At 42.9% G+C, this 27,529-nt stretch overlaps 1 protein-coding gene across 4 annotated transcripts in view; it reads right to left on the minus strand.

Moving 5' to 3' along the window:
• The window catches only part of LOC124605668 (carboxylesterase 5A-like), a 107,878-nt gene that overhangs the window by 41,408 nt on the left and 38,941 nt on the right, over nucleotides 1–27,529 (minus strand). For 3 of the 4 annotated variants that reach the window (XR_006978670.1, XM_047137510.1, XM_047137511.1), the window contains exons 4-6: nucleotides 15,611–15,887; nucleotides 11,220–11,405; nucleotides 5,464–5,666 (exon numbers count right to left, since the gene is read on the minus strand). Coding sequence is in view for 3 of the 4 variants with exons in the window: in XM_047137510.1 (XP_046993466.1) it covers nucleotides 5,464–5,666; nucleotides 11,220–11,405; nucleotides 15,611–15,887 (666 nt within the window). In the remaining variant the exon portion in view is untranslated. The remainder of the gene's footprint in view (nucleotides 1–5,463; nucleotides 5,667–11,219; nucleotides 11,406–15,610; nucleotides 15,888–27,529) is intronic. The other variant, XM_047137512.1, reaches the window with a different exon arrangement.

Raw genomic sequence — 27,529 nt, forward strand, 5'->3', positions numbered from 1 at the left:
ACAACTGATCTACTCGAAATATTTTCCAAATTATCCTTCAGGTGCTCAGCCACAACAGCTTCTGAGGCAGGGGGCCTATAGAGACATCCAGTTACCCTCGTCTGAGCCTGCTTTAACCATGACCTTCACCCAAATTATTTCACATTTCGGTTCTCTGTCAATTTCCTTCGATACTATTGCACTTCTTATCGCTATAAATACGCCTCCCCCTTCACTGTCCAGCCTGTCTCTGCGGTATACATTCCAATCTGAGTTTAGGATTTCATGACTGTTTACGTGTGGTTTCAGCCAACTTTCTGTCCCTACTGATAGAACCTAATTAATTTATAATTTACAGTTGCTACCTAAAGCGCAGCAGTGAACTTTCAAATTATGTGCCACAGTGGTAATTCCACGTCTGAATTGTTCTTTAACTGTACAAAGTACATGTCATTTACGATAACATGCTAAGCAGGCAGTGATTATTTTAGGCCTAAATGAGGGCATGTTAAAGAAGAACTTCCAGAGAAGTTTGTGGCTTTTGCCGAGTGGTACTATGGTGCCAAACCCCTCTGTAAGACTCAGTAAATACTGTATGTACCATAATCAATAGCTAAATGATACCACATTCTGTTCACAAAGCTCTGAATATGAGATGCAAACACACAACATAACCAAAGGCATACGAACTGACCAAGCGCCATTTTCGGGCAGAGGAATGCAACATGGCCAAAGACGTGGTGGACAATGTTTCAGACGCAAAGAGGTGCATATATAGGTACGAAACGAGGTATCTATAGTTTCAGCTATCCACTTTTAAAGCCAAACAAGAAAAACAATATTATAGCAACTCCATGCCGGTGTATATGGCAGTAGACAACCTTCCTCATCTTCTGCTAATAATGCTAACTTATTCAGTCACAATACGCCTGCTTAGCTGGGACGTAACGTGGTCGCTTGGCACGCAAATGGGCCCGGGTTCGATTCCCGGCCGGCTTGGAGAATTTTTTCTGCTCGGGGAATGGGTGTTGTGTTGTCCTCATCACCATTTCATTGTTATCACGGGCGCGCAAGTCACCCAATGTGGCGTTGACTGAAATAAGACTTGCACTTGGAGGCCGAACTTCCCCGGATGGGGCCTCCCTGCCAACGATGACATACCCTCATTTTCATTCTGTCATACAGTGGAAACTACAATGCTAGGCAGGCGATGCAGTGACAGTTGACTGAAACAAATACATATTCATAGCTCATATAGTATTCTAAGAGAAGACTATGACAGTGTATGAGCCACAACTTGTTAGTGGGTCTCACATACTGGATTTTCAAAGAGTATTGTAACACCAAAAGCTGTCCTTTTATACGCCGCTACTTGACACTGTCTGTCAGATACAAGTTATCAAAACTGCGCTGGAAAGCTAGTAGCTGTCAGCTTATATGTTCAATGTATTTCGGCATTAATGCATTGTTCTTAAACTACGTGGCTCTGAAAACAGTATTCTAAAACCAGTAGCTGGCCATATGTACCTGGGAGAATGTTGGCCACCATGCAGTGGCATGGAGTGGAATGGATTGGAATGTCATAAAAGTTCCTCAATGCATTTCAAGTGGTAGCATTCACACTGGTTGTGAAAATGTTATAGACTGTATTTGACAGGAACCTCAAAAAAAAAAAAAAAAATTACAACGAGTGTCTTCACTGTGACTTCAAGAATTCTGTGTACTTCAAGCATTTTGAAGATATGGCTTGGTAGGCCCAGCCCCACCTGGAGGAAGACCAACTTAGCAGCTCACCACACTTACATGTGTTGTATGCTGCTTTTCTCATTATTTTACATGTGATGAATGGGATATTTCACTATAATTGTTGACTTTTAAAAACTAATGACTGATCAGTGATAACATTAAGAACATTACATTTTTGATATTTTCTAAATGTGTTACTCACTTGTATAGAGACTTATATTAATGATTTATTTCCATTTATAGATACGAATGCTACAATTAAATGATTGAAATTTGTGACAATTTGCTGCTGATACTATTAAAATAAATACTTTCCTTAAATATAGATTTGCAGCATCTCTCATGATAATGTTGCTGTTGTTCTGGTTTGATGTAGTTCTCCATGCTGGTCTATTTTGTGCAATCTTCTTCATCTCTCAGTCTACATGCCCGCTCACAATATTCAAGCCTTGGTCTCCTTCTACAAGTTTTACCCCATACTCTTCGTCCCGTTACCAAAATAAGAATCACTTGACGCCTAAGTTGTGGCCTATCAAAGGACCCCTTCTTCTACACAAGTTACGTCGTAAATTTCTTTCTTCCAAATTCGTTTCAGTATATCCTCCTAAGTTATTAGATCTACCTATTTCAACTGCAGCGCTCATTTACAGCACTGTAATTCAGAACCTTTTTTTCTCTTCTTGTCGTAATTGCCTGTCGTTCACGTCCACATTCGTACAAGACTTCCCTCCTGAAAAAAATCTCCAGAAAAGACTTCCTAGCTTCCACATTTGTAATAGATGTGAACAAATTTCTCCTAATCAGAGATGCTTTTTCTTGTTATTTCCTGTCTGCATTTTATATTTTCCCTGCATTTGCCATCATCAATTTTCTGCAGCCCGAAAGCAAAACTCATCTACTAATTTTATTGTTCCATTTCCCAAACTAATTCCCTCAACATTGCCGGCTCTACTTCATCTACATTCCATTAGCTTGATTTATTTTTTACGATTTTCATCTTGTAACCTGTTTTCAAGCCATTGTTCATTCCGTTCAGAGCCCTTAGTCATTGCTGGCAGAATTATATTGTCATTAGCGAAACGTTCAGTTTTTATTTATTCTGCATGAACTTTAATTCCTTCCCAAATATATCTTTGGTTTCCTTCATGGCTAGGTCAGTGTATAGATGGAGTAACGTCTGGAATAGGCTACAACACTGTATCACTCCCCTCTTGTAACTGCAGTCTGATTTCCGCACAAGTAGCAAATACCCTTTGGGCAAAGTTATTTTATCCCTGCCATCTTCAGAACTTCAAAGAGTGTACTCCGGTAAACACTGTCAAAAACTGTCTACATTTTCAAATTCTATAAACGTAGGTTTGCTTTTCATCGACTTATTACACGTAAGATTTGTTAGTTTGTTGTTGCTTTGGCGTGCAAAACAGCTGAGGTCATAAGCGCCCGCAGACGTAGGGTGATTATTGCCTCAGGTGTTTCTACATTTTTCCTGATCTACTCCAAGATCTGACTCTATTGCTTTCTCCATTCTTCTGTAAATAGTACGTGTTATTATTTTACAAACACGACTTATTAAACTGACAGTCAGTAGTATTCACACCTGTCAGCACCTGTCTTTAGTGGGATTGGAATTCTTACATTCTTTCTGAAGTGTGAGGGTATTTCGCCTGTCCCCTATGTCTTACACACGAGTTGGAATTTTTTTGACGTGGCTAGCTCTCCCAGCGGTCTCAGTAATTCAGAGGGTACCTTGTCTACATCAGGTGCACTGTTTTTGCAGCTATGTCCTTCAGTGTTCTGCTGATTTTTTTCGCAAATGTCATATATCAGGTCTCCAGCCATCTCTTCTGCTCTTTAATATTCGTCCTCAATTTCGTTCTCTTACACAGACCCTCTATGTATTCCTTTCACCAATCAGCTTTACCTTGTTTGCTTAGTAACGGTTTGCCATCTAAGCTCTTGTTATTCATTCAGTAGCTTCCCTTTTCGATAACGACCTCTGTAATTTTCCTATTCTTCTCCTAATTACGCTCTGTTGTACAGCCTTGCATTTGTCTTCTACCAAATCAGTACAGAGCTATTTTTCAGTTTCTGCCAGTTACATTTTCTACATATCTGTATTCCCTTTCGGCAACTCCGTTTGTTTTGTTTTTAAATTTTCTCTTTTCCTCAGTTACATTCGGTCTCCCCTGAGGTATCCAAGAATTTAAATTAGTACTTGTTTTTTTTTATCTATGTAATTCCCTGCTTCTTTCCTACTTCATCCCTCAGGGCTACCAAATCGTATTCTATATACTCTTAGCAACAGTTTCAGTTCAAGGTTAACAAACGCTCGCTCTAAAACTCTCAACAACCCTTGGTTCCTTCAATTTATCCAGGCCCATCTCCTTAATTTCTCACCTTTCTGCAATTTCTTCAGTTTCAATCTTCAGGTCGTAAACAATAAATTATAGTCGGAGTCCACATCTGCCCCTTGCATTTTAAAATCTGGTTTTGTTATTTTTGCGTTATCATTATATCATCAATCTGTAATCCACGTATATAACCTCGTTACACGATTCTATAAGCAAGTGTTAATGATGACTGAAGTACGCTCTGTTTAAAATTCTACAAGGTGGCTTCCCCTTTCATTCCATTTCTCAGTCCATGTTCTCCAAATATCTTTTTCCCTCTCTTCCTCTTCCTACTACCGAACTGAAGCCGCCCACAAAACTAAATTTTCATGTCATGTAACTACCTGAATAATATCCTTTGCCTTATCATCCATTCTTTTAGTTTCTTCATCTGCAGACCTAGTTGGCATACAAACCTGTACCACTGTGATGTGAACTGGTTTCAACTTTATCTTGGCTACAACGGGTTCACAATGCTCTTCGTAGCAATGTACTTGTATTCCTATTTTCTTGTTAAGGTTTAGGGTTAATACTGTATTACCCCCATCCAATTTTGTGTTGATAATCCAGTACTCACAAAACCTAAAATCTCGTTCTTTCTTCCTCCGCACTCCACTAATTCCCACCATGTATATCTTCGGCCTATCCATTTCCCGTTCGAATTGTTAAACCTACATTCCCAAATTAAAGTATTTAACATTCCACGCACCTTGCTCTAAAGTACCAGTGCTGGTATTTCTTATGACGACCTACTCCACCGAAAGATACAATATTTTACGTAAGAGGATACCATCATCACTAACTGCATGGTCTTAGCACAGAAAATGCTACAATAGCTGTCCCTTGTTTTCAACAGCTCACAGTACCAAACCAGTAAGACCATGTTGGCTCACTGTATAAACCTAGATCCATCAGTCTTAAAGACAGTTCCCCTACACTACTAAAAAGGTTGTTGGTTCTCTTTAGGAACCACGAATTAGACAGACCTCTTCGAAGATACCACTAAATTGTGATAGCACGTGTTATCTGCGTTATTCAGGCAAGCAGTCAGCCCGGTCTCTGTAAGGTCCATGATTCACATGGGACTCAAGACATTTCGTCGTCTACAACCAGTTATCAGTTTGAAGAAATCCAGAAGATATAACAAACATTAACTGCTATCATTTTAAAGCTACTTGTCGTGAAACTCAAAACAAGTTTGCGACAAAACTATTGAACTTCCCCTTAACAGTCTCCGCGTGACCCAAAGTCCCCCCTCCCCGTTTCCCCCTTCCATCACACGTCAAATCTTGTTCACACTTTTGCTCACATGCAGTACGCAGAAGGAGAAAGTTGTGTTTTTACCTACCACATCTGTCTGGATCAGTGAGTCGTTTACCAGAAGGTCTGTAACGTTCACAGACTGCAGAAAGTCGATCAGCTGTTGTGAATTGTTGGTTTCGTAGCCGAGGATGGATCCTAGTTTGAAAGAATGAGTCCGGGCATTTGTTGTTGAGAATGGATTTGCGACGACGAAGTTACTACTCTGAATAATAGCTCTTGAGAACAAACCTGCAAAAGGACGTATTACACATTTCAGTTAGTGTCGGCGCTGAGAGGTGTGCCATAGGTATTGCAGTCAAACAGAAGCTCTGTGACTTATTCACCTTGTTACTCTCCTTCTGAAAGTAGGCATCAATGGACGCTATTTGTAGGGATAGTAACATGTAATCACTTGTTAAGAGGAAAGTGAATCAGTAAAAAATAAATCGTGTGATCTGACTCCTGCACATAATGTATAACCTCGACCTGATGCAAAAGTATTTTGGTGGATCATCGAGACTGATAAGGCATAATCCTCAAATTACAGAAAGGAAGAAATTTTCACGATATAACTACTGCATGACATGATTAACATCTTACGTTCTACACATTAACTAAGGTAAGTACTTGACAAATAAAAAGGAAAAAATAGAAAATTAGTAGCATACTAACTAATTGAGACTAACTCGAGAAAGCAACTAAGCTTTGTGTTCAGTAGAAGAAGGAATTCAGGAAGCTCCAATGTGGATTCCTTTAGATACTTGTGAGGGACTAAAACAACCTTGAACGACATACTCTGAACAACCGTATTCTGTACCTGAGAACAACCGGGATACAAGAAAAGCAAGATGGGAAATTTGCAAGATTTGAAAAACAAGAGACCTGTAGTTGAACGCTTAAGATAGTAGTTAATCTGTTAAAGAAATCTATTGGGGTAGTATTTCGCGGCGTCTGTGGGAAATAATCCAACAACTGAGAGGTATTTTAAGTTCACATGGAAATGGTGCTTACGAGGTTGCATTTGAAAGTCAGTCTTGAAGTCTTTGAAATACTACGGATATTAGCAACTGCCTCGTTGGAAACACTTTCTCACTATGTATACGTTGATTTGTGCAAAAAAAGTATTGCGAGGCTCAAGATATAGGAATATCTCAAAATGCATTTGAAATATTATTAGCAGTAGCTGGCTATGGTTTAAGTGGAGTTACTCATGGAGGTACGATATGGACTCCAATTATCGGATGGCAGCAGGACTTAACAGATACGCTAAAGCGTTCATGCGGAACCAATTTGGGCTGGTAAAAAATAGTTCCAATATTGGCCATCAGGTGCAGATCTGGTTCTGTAGAGCATCTCGTCTACGCCTTCGACGCTGATACTGAATAAACTGTGTAAAGACCTTTCTTACTTGCACACGTCTCTATGCTACTCTTTTACGCATGGAAACATTGCCATACGACTTTTTTTGCGTTCGCAGCGGGAGATATTCATCAGGTGGCGAAAACAGGAACAAATTCTTTTACTTCAGTTAATATGTTCCACATTAACGCATTAGAGTATCTGGCAAGTGTCGTTGCCATACGAGAATTGCAGCCTGTACTGGACCTCTGTGAGTAACTGCACTATAATTATAATCAACCGCTAGTTGATGGGTATGAGCCTCTGCAAGTCAACAGATCTGCACATAACGACCCGCAGGGGGCTCTTGAATAGCTGTCATCGCCAGGACAGCCTCTAAGGGCAGTGATTCGAGATACTGGGCGGCAGTCAGCGAGTATTCCCTGGCAGTTTTCGTAAGACTGTCCATGTGTGCGCGGTCTTGCTTGCCTGTGGGACCCTGGGAGTTGCGTAGTGGGTGCCAATGTGACCAGTAGTGAGAGGCATTCAGTATATATGGTTTGATGTTTTAAGCGCACAAACGGCCTCAGTACATCGCATAACTCACAACTCTGCTATAAAGGGCGTTGTTCGATGCTATCGTCCTGCAAACGGATGTTATTTGAGGGTTATTCCAAAGCAGCGTTAGAAGCTTTGGTTTCTGGACGTTAGCAGTTGCCTGGGTTGTCTGTTTGTGACTGCGCCCCCCAGGGGAATGCGGGAACACCAGCTGTTTTTAGATTCTCGTTATTTCTCTAGAATATGGGAGTATGTCTTATAAGCAAATTATTGACACACTAAAACAAAGAAAATGACGTACCATCAAGGAATTATCAAACTGGTGCGGATATCGATAAATGTGACGCACAAGCATAGGCAAACAAGTGATTGCAATTTCAGAAATGATGGATGATTTGTACACGAGGAAGAGATTCACAAATTTGGGAAGTGAATCACACAATAGTCCACCTCTGGCCTTTATGCAAGCACTTGTTCAGGTTGTCATTGATTGATAGAGTTGATGGCTTTCCTCCTGAGGGATGTCATGTCAAATTCTGTCCAATTGGAGAGTTAGATCGTCAAAATCCCGAGATGGTGGGAGAGCCCTGCCCATAATGCTCCAAACTTTCTCAGTTACGGAAAGGTCCGGCGCCCTTGCTGACCAATTTACGGTTTGGCAAGCAGGAAGATAAGCAGTAGACTCTCTTTCCAAATGTGAGCGAGCTTTGTTGAAATGTAAGCCCAGGATGATTTTCCGTGAAGGGCAATAACGGGGGGCGTAGAATATCGTCAACGTGTCCCTATACTGTAGGGTACCACGAATGACAAGCAAAGTGGTCCTGCTATGAAAAGAAATGGTACCCCAACCGTTAAAAGCTGGCTGTCGGGCCGTATGGCGAGTGATAGTCACGTCGATACCCCACTGCTCTCCGGGGCGTCTCCAGACCCGTCTTGGGCCTGGAATCTCAACGACTGAAGTAGAGTAGTCTTTATGCTGATTCCCGCTTCGAATTAAGCCCGCGGGCCAGCGGAGTCGGATTCGCCTCAGACAGCGGTGGGGTACCAACGCGACTGTCGTCCATCATACGGCGCGACAGCCAGGTTTAATGGTCCGGGTTGCCATTTCTTTTTGTCAGAGGACCCTTTGGTTCTCGTCATTAGGATCCTTACGGCACAACGATAACTCTACGTTATTCTATGCCCCGTTTTGTTGCTTTTCATTGTAAACCACCCTGAGCATCCAGTTCAGCTAGATAATGCCTGCCGCAAACATCTAGAGTTTCTAGAGGTTGTCTTCGTGCTTGCCTAGCCCTACCTTGTGCAGCAAGCTTGCCGCATCTCTCACCAACTGAAAACATTTGAAGCATTATGGGCAGGGCCCTCCTACCAACTCGGGATTTTGACGATCTAACGCTGCAATTGGACAGAATTTGGCACTATGTCCCCCAGGAAGACATTCAAGAACTCTAACAATCAACTCCATGCCGAATAAGTGCTTTAAAAAGGGCCACAGGTGGACCAACATGTTACTGACACGCTTAATTTGTGAAGCTCTTTTTCTTGAATATATCATCTATTTTTTCTGAAATTGTACATCTACCGATTTACTTTCTTTTCGGCTAATTACTTCGTCGTGCGTCGTTTGTTTCTGTCCTAGAATGTACAGGTCAAAAAAGTTAATGTTGTGTGTACACGTGATGTTGTGAGAGCGCTCTAGTTAAAGAAGGAACTTTCTTATAACCTGGGGTGTTCATTGTACATTTCCGTTCGTAATTTTTTTATTTTAACATAAATCAGCAGTTGCTAACTTCCATAACAGCCTACACGCTATGATTCCATAACTTACTTTGAGCTTGTCATTTTATATTTGTGCCGTAAATTTTTTCAGGTGTTAAATCTGAAGAATTTTCCTTCAAGACCATTTTCTTTCAAAGGGAAGATTGTTTTAGTATCAGCGATATATTTAAATTTACCAAAAGTTGGCAAGCTGGAGCGTTAATCTTTCTACAGTTTTGATTTTTTTTTCAGAAGGGGACGGAAGAAGTGATATAGTCATCGTAAATGTTAGACGTTGTCCCGCTACGTCTACTTATTGTTGTAACAAATTGTGAAATGAAATGATCGTATGGCATTGATGGCCGGAAGTCCCCAGCCGGGGATGTTCTGCAGCTAAGTTGCAAGTCTTTTCATGAGATGTCAAATTAGGCGAACTGCGTGTCAGTGATTATGCAATGATAATGAGAACAGTACAACACCCAGTCCCAGAGTGGAGGAAATCTCCGATCTGGCCGGGAATCGAACCCACGATAACTGTATTGCGGTCCGACGCGCTGATCACTCAGCTAAGGGGCGGACTGCAACAAATGGTAATTATCCTTTAATTGTTTTAAGCTAGAAGTAGAAAAACCAGCAATCACAACTTCAGGAACCCGTCTTTCTCCTGTTACAGGTTCTATGCAGTGGAATTCCATCGGCTCTACTGTGTTTATTCCTGAATATGCCCTTAAGATTTGCTTAGCTAATACATTCACTGTATATAATGCTGATTTATATGCGACGTTAAGAGCTTTGGATGTGATGAGATGTAATCACACTACCAAAGTCCTCATTTACTAGTGGTTCTATAAGCTGTCCTTCACTTATAACCAGAAAAAAGACACACCCAATTGAGTAACGACTACCTGGTGCATTTACAAGTGCAGGGAAAGGACGTGTTATTCTTCTGGGTAATATGATATGTCGTAATTCAAGGAGACGAAGCAGCAAATGAAGCTGATAAAACGGTTGTGCAGCATATTCGGTCAGCCCACAGGCCGCTATCTGTAGTAAATAAACTGACTGAAGTTCTCATAGATGGACTTTGAAAGATGTCATGCGACATATGCACAGAAACGCAGATGAAAAACCAACGAAGAAACAAATGGAAAGAAAGAAAAGGGAATAGCGTCTTTGATTAGTAATCAGAACACAATGGGTCCCCGGATAAATCCGCGTTTCTGTTGAAATTCTGTATAAAAATTATCAGCAACGGTGATCGAATACCTCCCGTATAACGAGTCACTCTTGTTCTGCCAACGGCCTTGTCAGTGACGATGAAGGAGTTATGGCAAAGAGCCGCCACGTAAACAGAGAACTGTGCGCTGTTCTCGACAGTTTATGGCCAATGGTTGTTGCTCTGAACAGAGAAGTACCGATCGACCAAATGTGCCTGATCGAATTATGGGGTGGGCGAGGGGAAGTTCCGAACATAGTCCAAAGAAATATCAACCGTCCGCGCAATCTACGAACTGTGATTACCGAACCAAACTGTGTGGAAGATTTTGCGACGGCGGTTATGTTTTAAACTGTACCACTGCAGTTCGCGGAGGAATTAAAACCGAAAGATTATGTCTGGGGCATCACTGAGTCGGTGGTAGTGGTGGACATAATGTGGCTCCGTTCTCTTGGCCCTGTAGGTTTCCTGACCTGACACCTTTCGAATTTTGCCTTTGGCGGTACATTACAGACCGTTTCTGTGTACCCCCACTTACAAGAGCAGTGGAACAGCTCAGAGAACGTGCCAACGCCGCTGTGGTGACCATTGACAGGATGTTGCTACGTAAGGTAAGCAACGAATTTGACTAGCGATTGGACGTGTGTCATGTTATTAGAGGGGCGCTTATAGGACGTTTTTAGAGTTCAAAATGGACAGATGGCGAGTTTACGCTTCTATTCCTGCATCAATCGTATTTGTACATGTAATACTTAGTAATACTTTGAAACGAATGAATCATTTATAGTAGTGCTCTTGTGTACAAAGCTTTGTAATCGGCATTTAGAAGTACGTTATAAAATAGTTCATGATAAACAACAGAAATTCTGCCAGGGAATCTGTAAGGCCAACTTTAATGCAAGTGGAAGAACTCTGTCAGAAGTTTTGCTCACCTGAGGACTGTGGCGAGATAAAGTGATAGCAGGTAGACAGTGCACCGGCGCTATGTCCGAATACGGTGACTTGCTGCTGGTCGCCGCCAAAGCGCTCGATGTTTCTCTGTACCCAGGTCAGTGCCAGCCTCTGGTCCTTGAGGCCCGCGTTACCAGGGGCGACAGCGTCTCCCGTGCTCAGAAAACCTGGAATTAAACACGGCAACCCGGACGTAAGAATGTAACTAACAACCAAGGCAAGCTACAATGGTACAAGGCACTTAAGAACATATGGAACTATACTGATCGCAACCACATTTGTTCAGTTTTCATGTTGTTTCAGTTTTCATGATGTGTTTGAAAAGCATCTGCAGATGTACGATGAAAATATCTTAATTAACCACACAAAAATTACAAAACAAAATCAATGAGACGCATACCAAGATAAGACACGATATTTTAAAATGTGCATGATCCAGTTACGTTAAAATGTACACTGCCTATGGGCAACGTCAACGTGCAATAACAATTCAGAGACGACAGGTGGCATCCAAGCACTGGGGGGGTGGAGGGCAGAGTGCAGGGGGGGTGGGGGGGGGGGGAGGGTATCGTTAAGCTACGCGCCAAGGGTGAAGCATTTCCGAAATGGGTAAGTGTGTAAACTGTTAGCATGCTCCCGTGATTAAAATATACCGTGCGAGACAAAATGGCGCTACCCGAAACCAACGCCGAGGCAACTGTGGCACACCACAGTCCATAGATATACGTGAACGGCGACTGCGGAAATGTGTACGGGCGAATAGACATGGAACTTTTTGGCATCTGACTGCCCAAATAAACCAAGTGTCTACCAACAATGACTCCCCAAAGCTGGTTAAGCGAATGTTACTGCAAATGGGCGTTCGCACGAGGCACTTATTTCATGAACCCCTATTGACTGCTGTTCATTGCCTGGAATTTGCATACCAATACCGCAACTAGACGTTCATTGAGTTGAAAGTGAAAGCCTATTCAGATGAATCACATTTTACGCTCCATCGGAGAGATGGTCGTGGTCGCGGACATTTAACCTCAACTGAGGATTCTCGTTGAGTGTCATCGTACCCCTTTGGAATGAAGCACGACTGCAGTTTTTGCTGTGGTGTACTGGATGGAACCATTAGAGACCGTTCAAATCCGTTCGACGACATTTGAACGAACCAGTAAAAGATGTTTATGCATTTTCGGCTGTCCTGTTTCTCGGCCTCCTATGGTGTGACCACAGGGTGAGGGTATATCGGCGAGACATTGGCACATGCATGAAAAAAACGGGAGTGTCCCTTTAAAGCTTTCTTGATGACACCCGCCAAGCTTTATTGAAAATTTTAAAAATGTGACTTTAGAGAAGCAACTGCAGTCACGCATCTAGAATTGGAGGGTGTCTATGCGTTGCCTCCCTGCAGGTGCGTAAGACTACTTCACAAGTTTTCTCTGTACAAGTTTAGTTTTAAAATTCTCAATAAATGTTGACGGGTGCCACCGAGGATGTTGCGGAACGAGAAGGTTTTAGAAGGACATTCCCCGTTTTATTCACGCATGTGCTAATGACACCTCTCCCCCCCCTCCCCCCTCACCTGTAATCACGACACAGGAGGGCGTGAAACAGGAAAGCGTAAGCACCCATTTGTGTTTTGGGTCACGTTCAAATTCCATCGAATGGGATTGAACTGCCCCCAGTGGTTCCAGCACATACACCAGAGCAACAATTGCTGGTGCACTGCTCTCCATAGTCCAATAGGGATGCATCCTCACAATGTTCCTGTGGAAGTATTAAAATGTCTGTGGCTGTCAGCCGCTTCAAAGGTTGTCAAGAACGTCGCCCTGTTGCTCATAGCATTCCGATCTGTCGTTATATCGCGAGATGTGTTGGAATCAACGCCCTAAGGGAACTTGTTCGTTCATTGACGCCCTTCAGACCACCTGCTAGGGCACTTTCGTGTCGATTCTGATCGGGTGTCTCAGAAATGCTTTCCTCGGCTACCTACAAGAAAATCGCGTGATTTCAACGTTGGGTGTTGCAGTTCTGACTTTTGTTGCAAAGGATGTAAGGCGCCGCGATTTTGGACACCTTAAATGTAGAGTGCCTCAGTTTTAAGAGTCGTTTCTAGTGTTGCTAGACACTAGTTTTGCAACATGGGACAGGTTTTTGTTTGTATATTCGTCGCGTTTGAGATTTAGTACACGTGGCATCGAGAGTGACGAGAATAACTTCCTTACAAAAATTTGTACGTTTAAGTAGAAACAGGATGGAAGCATCACTGGAGGGGAAGCCAGCTTTTAGGTAGCCACGCTTTGGCACAATGGCCTGCACAGCCGCAGCCTAGACAAGGTCAAGCGCTGGTGACGGGCAAGGCAGAGAACTGGGGGAAGAACAGAATATAGTGTGAGCGGCACGTGAGGACGCAAATTACCACTCGTGGATGATGGAGTGTTCATACGGGGGTAACTGACCTGGCTGTTCACTTGAAAGCCAGCCTATTATACGACACTGTACTTACCAAGCCATTTGCTGAATGAGCTGCCGTGGCTATTAGAAGTGAAAGAGCGACTGCCATTGGCTGCTCCATCCACAGTAGAGAAGGGAAACTAGGCTGAGGAGACGCTTCGCTCTCTGACATGACGATAGGGAAAGGAGATACACTGGTGTGAACACTTCGTTCTCCCGGCTCCAAAATTCAGTCAAGATCTGGCTGAATTCTTTTACTAAATCTCCAGAGAAGAGAACGAAGAGAGCCAATATAGTCTTGCGAGAATAGCGAATAGCGCCAGCCTTGCGCGTGTACTTAGCCCTTAAAAGAAGACTGGGATGAAGTTAATGTTTGTCGCTCCATGAAAAGGTGGGGCAAGTTTGGTGATACAGAATCAGACAAGCTCAGTATAGGATTCTTATAGATTTACAGATCCGACGACATATGGCCTCAGCCAAGCCGACGACGCTGTGCAACACAAGGTAAAGAACGTAGCACGCTAGTAAATGTAAATGTCGTGTCACAAGCCAGTTTTTACCCCTGAGATACGAAGCTCGAAGTAGGAAAACCTGTCCTCCATGCAGAATTTCCCCAAATTAACGTAGCCTATTTCCTTCGTGCGCTCGATGGCTACGTTTGATTAGCATTTGTGCGAAAGGAATAAAATTTGTCAAGGCCAGTAACATTGTTCAGTAAGACGTTATGATAGTCTTTAACCAGAGAGTCGTTCTCTCAGTTAAAATAACTGACTATCCAGAATTTTATATTATATTATTATTTATATTTATATTATTCACCTTTTATATTTTATGTTATTTCAAAAATTTAAGACCAGGATACCCATGTGTGGACAGGTGATGCCTGAGATTGCTGTTGAGAACTGTAATGACCTAACATGTGCATATGGGATTCCAATAAATACAATTACAGTGAATAGTTTTTGTCTACTCTAAGATAGAGGTTCCCTTCCTACCTCATTGGAATATTTTCGGAACATGGACGGCAGCTATTCTTCTGAAGTAGTAGCAAGTTTCCTTATAGGTCGTGTTCAAACTACGTTATACGCGCTAAGTGGAATCGAGCACAAAATGCAAACATAGCAGTCACTTATTTCCAACCACAGGTGCGTTTAGAAGGCTTCAGTCGAAGGGATGAAACGCGGGTAAGAGGGCCTGTGACGTCCTTCTCAACGTTTGACACGTCCACGATGAGGCTGGGCACAATTGTAGCGAAATATGGATCCATCGTGAGACCACTGAAATTTGGTACCCGTGTGACACCATTAACCCACCCCACACAAGACGTGATCTTCTGAGCCTTGGCCTTTCTTTGCAAGTGGCGACGCCTTGCTGTTTGAAGCGTCCTTGAGTTCGAGGGTGACGTCCCAGGACGGCGTAGTTTTACTCCATTACAGTGGAAGGTGGCAGGCATCTTTGAGCCAAATTTCAAACTTCTGCGTCGCAATGGGAGACAATGTTGGCGTTTCGAAAAAGTGATCCTTTAAATGTATTGCGCATTGCTGTACATAAAAATAATGAGTCGATCAATACGCAAACCTCAGTACACAATGACGTGCCCATGTCAAGGTTAGACAGCTTTCTGGTGATCTTGATTATCTACAAGTTTTCTGAATCGACAGCTTCATTAGAACATTTTGACTATGTCAAAAAATAAGACTGTTGATAAATCCGATGGTTATGGCTTTAGGGCAGTTTTACGTTTAAGTTTTATCAGCTTCTTCATCCTCTTTGGTAAAACCATGCGCTGAGTGGTTGTGACTCCTTGTTCCAGATCTATTCGTCGAACAATACACATATTCCAAAATTAAGCAGTGGCTCGTAGCGAACCTGGGACCCAATACCTTCTCACAGCCTCTAGACCAGAATGTCGGAAAGCAATACTTACCAAGCTGCCCCAGCCGGTAATTAACCGTGACGAGTATGACACTGTAGGAAACGAGGAAGTCGGGGCCGTATTCCTGGTCAGAACCACTGCCAGTTCTGAATGCGCCACCGTAAATGTAGAACATCACAGGTAGGTTGGCGCCCTCCTGTGGAACGCCCGGCACGTACACGTTCAGGTAGAGGCAGTCCTCGGAGCCGCTGCCGTCCTGTTGGACGCAGTCGTTGCCGTATTGAGTGGCATTGCGTACTCCTTCCCAGTTTCCTGCCGGCTGAGGAGCCTGTAAGGCATTCCTAGGATAATTTCAGATTTAGCAGAGATTCATCACAATGACATTTATGAAACATTTGAGAAAACTGTCACTATGACTAATCTCCTAGGACACATACCTTCTCTCACTGATGAATTCAATCAATTTATTTTCACAGCCGGCCGTGGTGGCCAAGCGGTTAAAGGCGCTACATTCTGGAACCGCGCGACCGCTACGGTCGCAGGTTCGAATCCTGCCTCGGGCATGGATGTGTGTGATGTCCTTAGGTTAGTTAGGTTTAAGTAGTTCTAAGTTCTAGGGGACTGATGACCTTGGAAGTTAAGTCCCATAGTGCTCAGAACCATTTGAACCATTTTTTATTTTCACAGGATAATAGATTTACAATCGCCAAATTAAAATAAAATATAAAAAGGATGTAAAAACGTGACTGATTTCTGATAACTCATTTCTTCGCACACTTATTTTCTGAGATCACACGTAACCATTGCTAGAAAAGCGATACAATGACTGAGTAGGCAATAATGATCTATGTATTTTATAATATCACCACACATTACTTTCGGCGCCTTTCATTGTATTTAGCATCGTGCTTTGTTTTCTGTTTCACGCAGGCAAGACTTACAGAATTCATTTTGTGCCCAAAATGATCTGAAACACAAATAATTTTTGTAATATACACTACTGGCCATTAAAATTGCTGTGATGGTGTACTCAACGACGAACCCGGGTGCACGAATGGCAAAAAGTAATTTTTTCGGATGAATCCAGATTCTGTTTACAGCATCATGATGGTCGTATCCGTGTTTGGCGGCATCGTGGCAAACTCACATTGGAAGCGCGTATTCATCATCGCCATACTGGCGTATCACCCGGCGTGATGGTATGGGGTGCCATTGGTTACACGTCTCGGTCACCCCTTGTTCGCACTGACGGCACTTTGAACAGTGGACGTTACATTTCAGATGGGTTACGACACGTAGCTCTACCCTTCATTAGATCCCTGCGAACTTCAGCAGGATAATGCACGATCGCGTGTTGCAGGTCATGGAAGGGCCTCACTGGATACAGAAAATGTTCGACTGCTGCCCTGGCCAGCACATTCTCCAGATATTTCACCAACTGAAAACGTCTGGTCAATGGAGGCCGAGCAACTAGCTCGTTACAATACGCCAGTCACTACTCTTGATAAATTGTGGTATCGTGTTGAAGCTGCATGGGCAGCTGTACCTGTACGCGCCATCCAAGCTCTGTTTGACTCAATGCCCAGGCGTATCAAGACCGTTATTACGGCCAGAGGTGCTTCTTCTGGGTACTGATTTCTCAGGATCTATGCACTCAAACTGCGCGGAAATGTAATCACATGTCAGTTCTAGTATAATGTATTTGTACAATGAATACCCGTTTATCATCTGCATTTCTTCTTGGTGTAGCAATTTTAATGGCCAGTAGTGTAAATTCATAATATTTAGTTTTCAGTCAACACACATTTCCTTTTACATTTGATTTGCTATTTTAAATAGTCCCCCATTCGGATCTCCGGGCGGGGACTACTCAGGAGGACGTCGTTATCAGGAGAACGAAAACTGGCGTTCTACGGATCGGAGCGTGGGATGTCAGCTCCCTTAATAGGGCAGGTTGGTTAGAAAACTGAAAAAGGGAAATGGATAGGTTAAAGTTAGATATAGTGGGAATTAGTGAAGTTCGGTGGCAGGAGGAACAAGACTTTTGGTCAGGTGGAAACAGGGTTATAAACACAAAATCAAATAGGGGTAATGCAGGTGTAGGTTTAATAGTGAACAAAACAATAGGAATGCGGGTAAGCTACTACAAACAGCACAACGAACGCATTGTTGTGGCCAAGATAGACACGAAGCCCACGCCTACGACAGTAGTACAAGTTTATATGCCAACTACCTATGCAGATGACGAAGAAATTGAAGAGATGTATGATGAAATAAAAGAAATTATTCAGATAGTGAACGGAGATGAAAATTTAATAGTAATGGGTGACTGGAATTCGATAGTAGGAAAAGGGATAGAAGGAAACGTAGTAGGTGAATATGAATTGGGGGTAAGAAATGAAAGAGGAAGCCGCCTGGTAAGAGTTTTGCACAGAGCACAACTTAATCATAGCTAACACTTGGTTCAAGAATCATAAAAGAAGGTTGTATACATGGAAGAAGCCTGGAGATACTGACAGATTTCAGATAGATTATGTAATGGTAAGACAGAGATTTAGGAACCAGGTTTTAAATTATAACACATTTCCAGGGGCAGATGTGGACTCTGACCACAATCTATTGTTTATGAACTGTAGATTAAAACTGAAGAAACTGCAAAAAGGTGGGAATTTAAGGAGATGGGATCTGGATAAACTGACTAAAAGAGAGGTTGTACAGAGTTTCAGGGAGAGTATAAGGGAACAATTGACAAGAAATACAGTAGAAGAAGAATGGGTAGCTTTGAGGGATGAAGTAGTGAAGCCAGCAGAGGATCAAGTAGGTAAAAAGACTAGGGCTAGTAGAAATCCTTGGGTGACAGAAGAAATATTGAATTTGATTGACGAGAGGAGAAAATATAAAAATGCAGTAAATGAAGTAGGCAAAAAGGAATACAAACGACTCAAAAATAAGTTCGACAGGAAGTGCAAAATGGCTAAGCAGGCATGGCTAGAGGACAAATGTAAGGATGTAGAGGCTTATCTCACTAGGGGTAAGATAGATACTGCCTACAGGAAAATTAAAGAGACCTTTGGAAAAAGGAGAACCACTTGCATGATCATCAAGAGCTGAGATGGAAACCCAGCTCTAAGCAAAGAAGGGAAAGCAGAAAGGTTGAAGGAGTATGTAGAGGGTCTATACAAGGGCGATGTGCTTGACGGCAATAATATGGAAATGGAAGAGGATGTAGATGAAGATGAAATGGGAGATATGATTCTGAGTGAAGAGTTTGACAGAGCACTGAAAGACCTAAGTCGAAACAAGGCCCCCCGGAGTAGACAACATTCCATTAGAACTACTGGCAGCCTTGGGAGAGCCAGGCCTAACAAAACTCAACCATCTGGTGAGGAAGATGTATGAGACAGGCGAAATACCCTCAGACTTCAAGAAGAATATAATTATTCCAAACCCAAGGAATGCAGGCGTTGACAGACGTGAAAATTACAGAACTATCAGGTTAATAATATACGGCTGCAAAATACTAAAGCGAATTCTTTACAGACGAATAGAAAAACTGGTACAAGCCGACATCGGGGAAGATCAGTTTGGATTCCGTAGAAATATGGGAACACGTGAGAGAAAGCTTTTGACAATGTTGACTGGAGTACTCTCTTTCAAATTCTGAAGGTGGCAGGGGTAAAATACAGGGAGCTAAAGGCTATTTACAATTTGTACAGAAGCCAGATGGCAGTTATAAGAGTCGAGGGACATGAAGCAGTGGTTGGGAAGGGAGTGAGACCGGGTTGTAGCCTCTCCTCGATGTTGTTCAATTTGTATATTGAGCAAGCAGTAAAGGAAACAAAAGAAAAATTCGGAGTAGGTATTAAAATCCATGGAGAAAAAAAAATATTGAGGTCCACTGATGACATTGTAATCCTTTCAGAGACAGCAAAGGGCTTGGAAGAGCAGTTGAACGGAATTGACAGTGTCTCGAAAGGAGGATATAAGATGAACGTCAACAAAAACAAAACGAGGATAATGGAATGTAGTCGAATAAAGTCGGGTGATGCTGAGGGAGTTAGATTAGGAAATGAGACACTTAAAGTAGTAAAGGAGTTTTGCTGTTTGGGGAGCAAAATAACTGATGATGGTCGAAGTAGAGAGGATATAAAATGTAGACTGGCAATGGCAAGGAAAGCGTTTCTGAAGAAGAGAAATTTGTTAACATCGAGTATAGTTTTAAGTGTCAGGAAGTCTTTTCTAAAAGTATTTGTATGGAGTGTGGCCATGTGTGATGTGAAACATGAACGATAAATAGTTTAGACAAGAAGAGAGTAGAAGCTTTCGAAATGTGGTGCTACAGAAGAATGCTGAAGATTATATGGGTAGATCACATAACTAATGAGGAGATAATGAATAGGATTGGTGAGAAGAGGATTTTGTGGCACAACTTGGTTAGAAGAAGGGATCGGTAGGTAGGACATGTTTTGAGGTTTCAAGGGATCACCAATTTAGTATTTGAGGGCAGCCTGGATGGTAAAAATTGTAGAGGGAGACCAAGAGATGAATACACTAAGCAGATTCAGAGGGATGTAGGCTGCAATAGGTACTGGGAGATGAAGAAGCTTGCACAGGATAGAGTAGCATGGAGAGCTGCATCAAACCAGTCTCAGGACTGAAGACCACAACAACAACAACCTGCTCGTACACCGCTATAGTTGCTGTGCGGTCAGAGACTGGCTGTTGTGTTTCCGTTACGTTCGTATCCTTAAAACTGACATGTCACAGTTAAGATGGCTGCGTAGCTAGGCCCCAAAAGCGAGTAAATGGAATAAATAACCTGCTCGTAAAAAATAGGGCAGAGAGCCCTAGCGCACGAGACAATGAATTGGGTTCTACCAGGATCTATCAGCGTAGCGCATTAACGAAAATGTGTTCGTACACTGGCAAACTGCCTGTGGCGGTTATTAGGCTAGTTTGCAAATGCTGAAGTGGGCACCTAATTCCACCTTAGTTAATATGATACACGAAACAGTTGAAAAACGAGAACACACAAAACAAACTCTACTCGTTTCGCAGATAGATGGCACACATGCATTTTGCTCAATTTGGCCCCCTCGACAACTGTGCGTCAGGTGGGCATCCGGCCATACAGTTTAATAATGAAATAAAATTTGCCTAATATAGAAATAAATGGACGTTGTAACGTACAGAAAGGAGAAAAGCTATGGAAAAGAACTATGTCCTTAATATTTCAACCAAACGCTACAATAAGAAACAGATGTCTTTTCCAAAGAGAGATACGTTTCTTGTTGATATTATTGTTTTTGCTATTGCTTTGATTTTTGCTTCGTATATACTAAACATGATCACAGGAAAATATACGAGGTGCGCTTAACAAGTAATGCAAACACTTTTTTTCTTAAAGCAGATTAGTTTTATTCTGTGCTGCAATACACCACAATATCCCCCACATTTTTGGCTACAAGACTCTAGTTTTCCACATAATTTCCAATAAAACGCAACCCTGCTGGGAGGGTTACAGACGCCATTTTGAAGACCGTTTAAGACGCCGTTTTGAAGACCACATATAGCGCTGCCACCAATCTGAACTTAGTGAAACTAAAGGGGCTGAGGCGGGAGTATTCCAGGATATTCCACAACAAATTCCGCACTTTTTCAACCGAAATCGGTCGAAACAAAAAATTTGTTGCATCACTTATCGAACGGCCTTCTTTCATGGCCACTGTCCCTTCCTCTCAAAGTGGCACAGCACTTTGTAACTGCCACTCGAGCTTTGATATTGTGGTTGTGTCACAGTGTCAAACATTTGGGGTTCAAATGATAGTATTATTCGCCTTGTGTTTGGGTTATCTTTGCATGGAATTGCTACAGGAACGAATTCTGTGGTTAGCTTCTACACGAAGCGCTCATGATCACACGGAATGCTTTCCAATAAATTATCATAAGAGATTGAATCACTGGTTTGCTAGGCAGCTTTACCTCTATATGGATTAACAATTGTTTGTATCTTCGCTCCAGTTCATAGGTTTCGTTGCCTCTATACAACTCTTCATACAATACTCTCAGATCAATTATTATCTTCAGGCCTATTTTTTTGTTTCACAGCATTCTGTTTTGCGGCAGTAACAATATCGACAACTATCTCGTATCTCAGAATGGTTTGCTGCTGCAATAACTGCGGTGGATGCCAAATCAGTGCTCATCAGTTACTGTTGTATACAGGAGACAATGAGGAGCGTTCTCATTATAATGAGTCATCATTTAACTTCCAGAATGGTAGCGGGCGTATTTGCATTAATTACGAGGACAGAATGTATTACCAGATTTGCTGGAACCGACTGCGAAACGAACGCCGCATAGAACGGTGAAATTTACACAGTAGCGACACTGAAACTGACAATAGCACCTCCGTCAGCCTTGTTGTATCTCGAGTGGTGACTCATTGGTTTCTTTGGAAGAAAATAATGAAGCACCAAGACGGCGCTTCATCTCCAGATACCTAGTATTGGCGTCCATAAGCCGCTGTCAGCCAAGTGCCTCTAGAAGCACCACTAATGATGCCACTGGCTGCCAGTAGTTATACGAACCAGACAACGTCTGTCACCAGTTTTTAATGACAGCTCAAATTCTGAGGCATTAAACCGGCTTCTACGGAAATAGTCAGTTGTGAGAATGACATCGTACATAGAACTACGTCTGCTCACTCTTCTGTTAAAATGATAAGCTGAAAGGTTAGGAAAAAGATAATATTCGATATACATTGCTCGATTGACCATAGAAATATGTTACGCTGTTTGACGATCTAACAGCGGACGACAATAAAGTGTTCAACTGTCTTCAAATGTCGAAGTCATTGTTTAACAGGTTGCTTGGCTATATAACAGAAGATACGTCATGTAACTGGAATCAACACAGAACTAAACAAGAAGAGAAATTGGTCCTCGCACTGTCGTCATTATTATATTTCTCATTATACATCTTCAACGGTGTTCTAAAATTCTGAAAACACTTTCTGTAACCAGTGACGACATAGTAAACTAGTGGTAAATAAGGTTGGCAGAAACGAACAATTAAGTGAGTCTTTGAACACGTTATCCATACACATTATAAAAACGGATGTATTCATACATATGTTTTTATGTGTGTATATATGCGTGTTCCACATCTCTTCCTAAACCACTGGACCGATTTCAAGCCGGCCGGAGTGGCCAAGCGGTTCTAGGCGCTACAGCCTGGAACCGCGAGACCGCTACGGTCGCAGGTTCGAATCCTGCCTCGGCCATGGATGTGTGTTATGTCCTTAGGTTAGTTAGGTTCAAGTAGTTCTAAGTTCTAGGGGACTGATGACCTCAGAAGTTAAGTCCCATAGTACTCAGAGCCATTTGAACCATTTGAACCGATTTCAGCCAAACTTAGTATACACACAATGATCAGCCACAACATATTGATCACTTTAGATATAAACCAGTTCAGGCGATAGCAGAATCACCTGGCCATGAATGACTCTTATTGATCACAATCAAGGTGCATACAGTGTCAGTGAGCGTGCTGTCAGTGAGTAAAATTGGGAAGCCACGCGATCTACCTCAGTCTGTCTGAGTGCAGATTGTGATGACCTGGATGCTCGACACGAGGATTTTGGAGACTGCACGACTTAGCGGGTGTTCGAGGAGTGTTGTGGTGAGTGTTGTGGTGTCTTCAAAACGTCGCGAAACCAAGGTGAAACAACGTCGCGATGTCGTGACGTTGGGCGGCCACCCTTCATCAGAGATTTTGGACGTCGTAGGCTAGTAAAACAGGACAGCCGGCGAAATGTGGCGGAACTGACATCAGACATTGATGCTGGGCAGAGTAAAAGTTTGTCTAACACACTATGCACCGAACACTCCTAACGATGGGACTCCGTACTCCGATGCATGGGCCAGTGCTAACAGCACGACATTGGCAACTACGACCGAAATGAGCACGTGACCATCGGCGCTGGACGGTAGTGCTGAGGCAGTGTTGCATGGTCTGATGTATCACGTTACCTTCTTCATGATTCCAATGAGAGGGCGCGAATCCGTCGCCTTCCAGGCGGACAGCTTCTTGACAGCTGCACTGCGGGACGGAGGCAAGCTGGTGGGGGCTCCGTTATGTTCTGGGGAACAATCATGTGGGCATCACTGGTTCCACTGGAGGTCGTGCAAGACACCATGACGACCGAGGAGAGTCGTAGACTGGTTGCAGACCGTGTATAGCCCTTCATGACGATCATGTTTTCCTCCGGCAGTGGTTTTCTTCAGCAAAATAATGCACCATGTTACAAGGCCAGTAGTCTGATGAAGTGGTTCGAGGAAGGCAGTGCTGACCCTCGAACATGCCAGACGTGAATTCGATACAGGATATTTGGGACGCGACTGAACGTGGCGTCAGGGCTCATCGCCCCCTCTGTGAAATTTAAGGCAAGTAGGTGACTTGTGTGCCAACTCCTCCTTTGACCTACCAAGGCCTCATTGCTTCCAGGTAACGACATGTTGCCGCTATTGTCCGTGCTAAAGTTGGACACACCGGCTGTGACGTAGGTGGTCATAATATACTGGTTGATCACTGTATATCTCATTGTCAGACAACAATCACTGTGGGTGCAATAACCAGCGATCTATCATGGGAAGGCGGTGGAGGAAGGGAGGGGGGAGAGGATGGTGAAAAGCAATTGCAGCCCGTGACGCGTGAATTACCGACTTTATACACACAGTATCTGAGAGAGCACTTAGCGACTTGCAGCAGACTTTACACATAATTTCAAAGCTTTGGAAATTTTATCCGTGGTAACCCCTACAAAACTCCCACGGTCTTGCAGCAGTGGTAACACGGGTTCCCGTCAGATCACCGCTGTCGGGCTGGACTAGCACCTGGGTGGGCGACCATCCTGTCTGCCGAGCGCTGTTGGCAAGCGGGGTGCACTTAGCCCTTGTGAGGCGAACTGAGGAGCTACTTAATTGAGAGGTAGCGGCTCCGGTCTCGGAAACTGGCATACGGCAGGAAGAGCGTTCTGCTCACCACATGCCCCTCCATATCCGCATCCAGTGACGCCTACGGGCTGAGGATGACACGGCGGCCGGTCGGTATTGTTGGGCCTTCATGGCCTGTTCGGAAGGAGTTTAGTTGTTTAGTTTAACCCCTACAATAAAGATAATAGATAAACGCTTACTACTTTTCCGCTGTTTATGGAATAAATGTACCACGAGACCTGACGTTATAATTTATTACTTCCTTACTACCAGTTGTATTCGCGAAATGTTTTGCAGACTATGTGAATATATATCGCTGAATTAATCTGCAAAATTATATCACTGTAAGAATCAGTTCATAAGACATGACGTCATATACAATGAGATGCATCGAAAACTGTCACATCGTGCATGACGTTTAAATTTATTACTTCTTTGGTACTAACTTTGTTCGCAATAAATTTCGCAAACATTATTCATTTTTTTTAATTTTCAGGCTTCTGACTGTTCGGGTGCGGCCCCGCCACGAATTCCTCTGGTGTGCCAACCTGTACACCCTTACTATAGCTAGTCTACTGAGGACTAGGCTAAGTGCCCCGACTCATGGCATTTGGAACTCCAGAGGGAAACACTGCTTGGCACATGGACCGTGTGCCATCTACAATGCATGTTTAAACACTTTGATCATGGCTTGGCACCTGGACAAACCTACAAATATGCAACAGAGTACTGAGAGGAAGAAAAAACAACATTGAAAACGCCTTTTTAGAAAAAATTGCGCTTAAAAATTCACAATGTCCACTCTCATAACGCGCAGGGCGGTAAGACGTCAACTAGGACACACAGTCAACGAAAATAAAAGATTAATATTGTGTTGTTGTTGTGGTCTTCAGCCCTGAGACTGGTTTGATGCAGCTCTCCATGCTACTCTATCCTGTGCAAGCTTCTTCATCTCCCAGTACCTACTGCAAACTACATCCTTCTGAATCTGCATAGTGTACTCATCTCGTGGTCTCCCTTGATGCCTCTCAACATGTCCTTCCAACCGACCCTTCTTCTAGTCAAGTTGTGCCACAAATTTCTCTTCTCCCCAATTCTATTCAGTACCTCCTCATTAGTTAAAAATAAATGGTTCAAATGGCTCTGAGCACTATGGGACTCAACTGCTGTGGTCATAAGTCCCCTAGAACTTAGAACTACTTAAACCTAACTAACCTAAGGACAGCACACAACACCCAGCCATCACGAGGCAGAGAAAATCCCTGACCCCGCCGGGAATCGAACCCGGGAACCCGGGCGTGGGAAGCGAGAACGCTACCGCACGACCACGAGATGCGGGCCCTCATTAGTTATGTGATATTCCCACCTAATCTTCAGGATTCTTCTGTAGCACCACATTTCGAAATATTCTATTTTCTTCTTGTCCAAACTATTTATAGTCCATGTTTCACTTCCATACATGGCTACACTCCATACAAATACTTTCGGAAACGACTTACTGGCACTTAAATCCATACTCGATGTTAACAAATTCTCTTCTTCAGAAACGCCTTCCTTGCCATCGCCATCTACATTTTGAATCCTCACTAATTCGTACATCATCAGTTATTTTGCTCCCCAAACAGCAAAACTCCTTTACTACTTTAAGTGTCTCATTTCCTAATCTAACTCCCTCAGCATCACCCGACTTTATTCGACTACATTCCATTATCCTCGTTTTGCTTTTGTTGACGTTCATCTTATATCCTCCTTCAAGACACTGTCAATTCCGTTCAGCTGCTCCTCCAAGTCCTTTGCTGTCTCTGACATAATTACAATGTCATCGGCGAACCTCAAAGTTTTTGTTTCTTCTACATGGTTCAAATGGTTCAAATGGCTCTGAGCACTATGGGACTTAACATCTGTGGTCATCAGTCCCCTAGAACTTAGAACTACTTAAACCTAACTAACCTAAGGACATCACACACATCCATGCCCGAGGCAGGATTCGAACCTGCGACCGTAGCAATCGCGCGGTTCCGGACTGCGCGCCTAGAACCGCTACACCACCGCGGCCGGCCTTCTCCATGGATTTTAATACCAACCCCGAATTTTTCTTTTGTTTCCTTTACTGCATGCTCAATATAGAGATTGAATAACATCGGGAATAGGCTACAACCCTGTCTCACTCCCTTACCAAACACTGCTTCCCTTTCATGCCCCTCGACTGTTACAACCACCATCTTTTTTCTCTACAAATTGTAAATAGCCTTTCGCTCCCTGTATTGTACCCCTGCCGTATTCAGAATTTGAAAGAGAGTGTTCCAGTCAACAATGTCAAAATCTTTCTCTATGTCTACAATTGCTGGAAACGTAGGTTTGCTTTTCCTTAATCTATTTTCTAAGATTAGTCGTAGGGTCAGTATTGCCTCAAGTGTTCCAGTATTTCTACGGAATCCAAATTGATGTTCCCCGAGGTCGGCTTCTACCAGGTTTTCCATTCGTCTGTAAAAAAAATCGCGTTAGTATTTTACAGTAGTGAATTATTATATTGATAGTTTGGTAATTTTCACATCTGTCAACACCTGCTTTTTTTGGGATTGGAATTTTTATATTCTTCTTGAAGTCTGAGGGTATTTCGCCTGTCTCATACATCTTGCTCACCAGATGGTAGAGTTTCGTCAGGGCTGGGTCTCCCAAAGCTGTCTAATGGAACTGTGTCTGCTCCCAGGGCCTTGTTTCGACTTAGGTCTTTCAGTGCTCCGTAAAACACTTCACGCAGTATCGTATCTCCCGTTTCATCCTCTCTACATCCTCTACTATTTCCATAACAATGTCCTCAGGTACATCACCCTTGTATAGACCCTCTATATACTCCTTCCACCCTTCTTTGCTTAGAACTGGGCTTCCATCCGAGCTCTTGATATTCATACAAGTGGTTCTCTTTTCTCCAAAGGCCTCCTTAATTTTCTTGTAGGCAGTATCTATCTTACCC

This window comes from Schistocerca americana, chromosome 3, assembly GCF_021461395.2.
Source record: "Schistocerca americana isolate TAMUIC-IGC-003095 chromosome 3, iqSchAmer2.1, whole genome shotgun sequence".
NCBI lineage: Eukaryota > Metazoa > Arthropoda > Insecta > Orthoptera > Acrididae > Schistocerca > Schistocerca americana.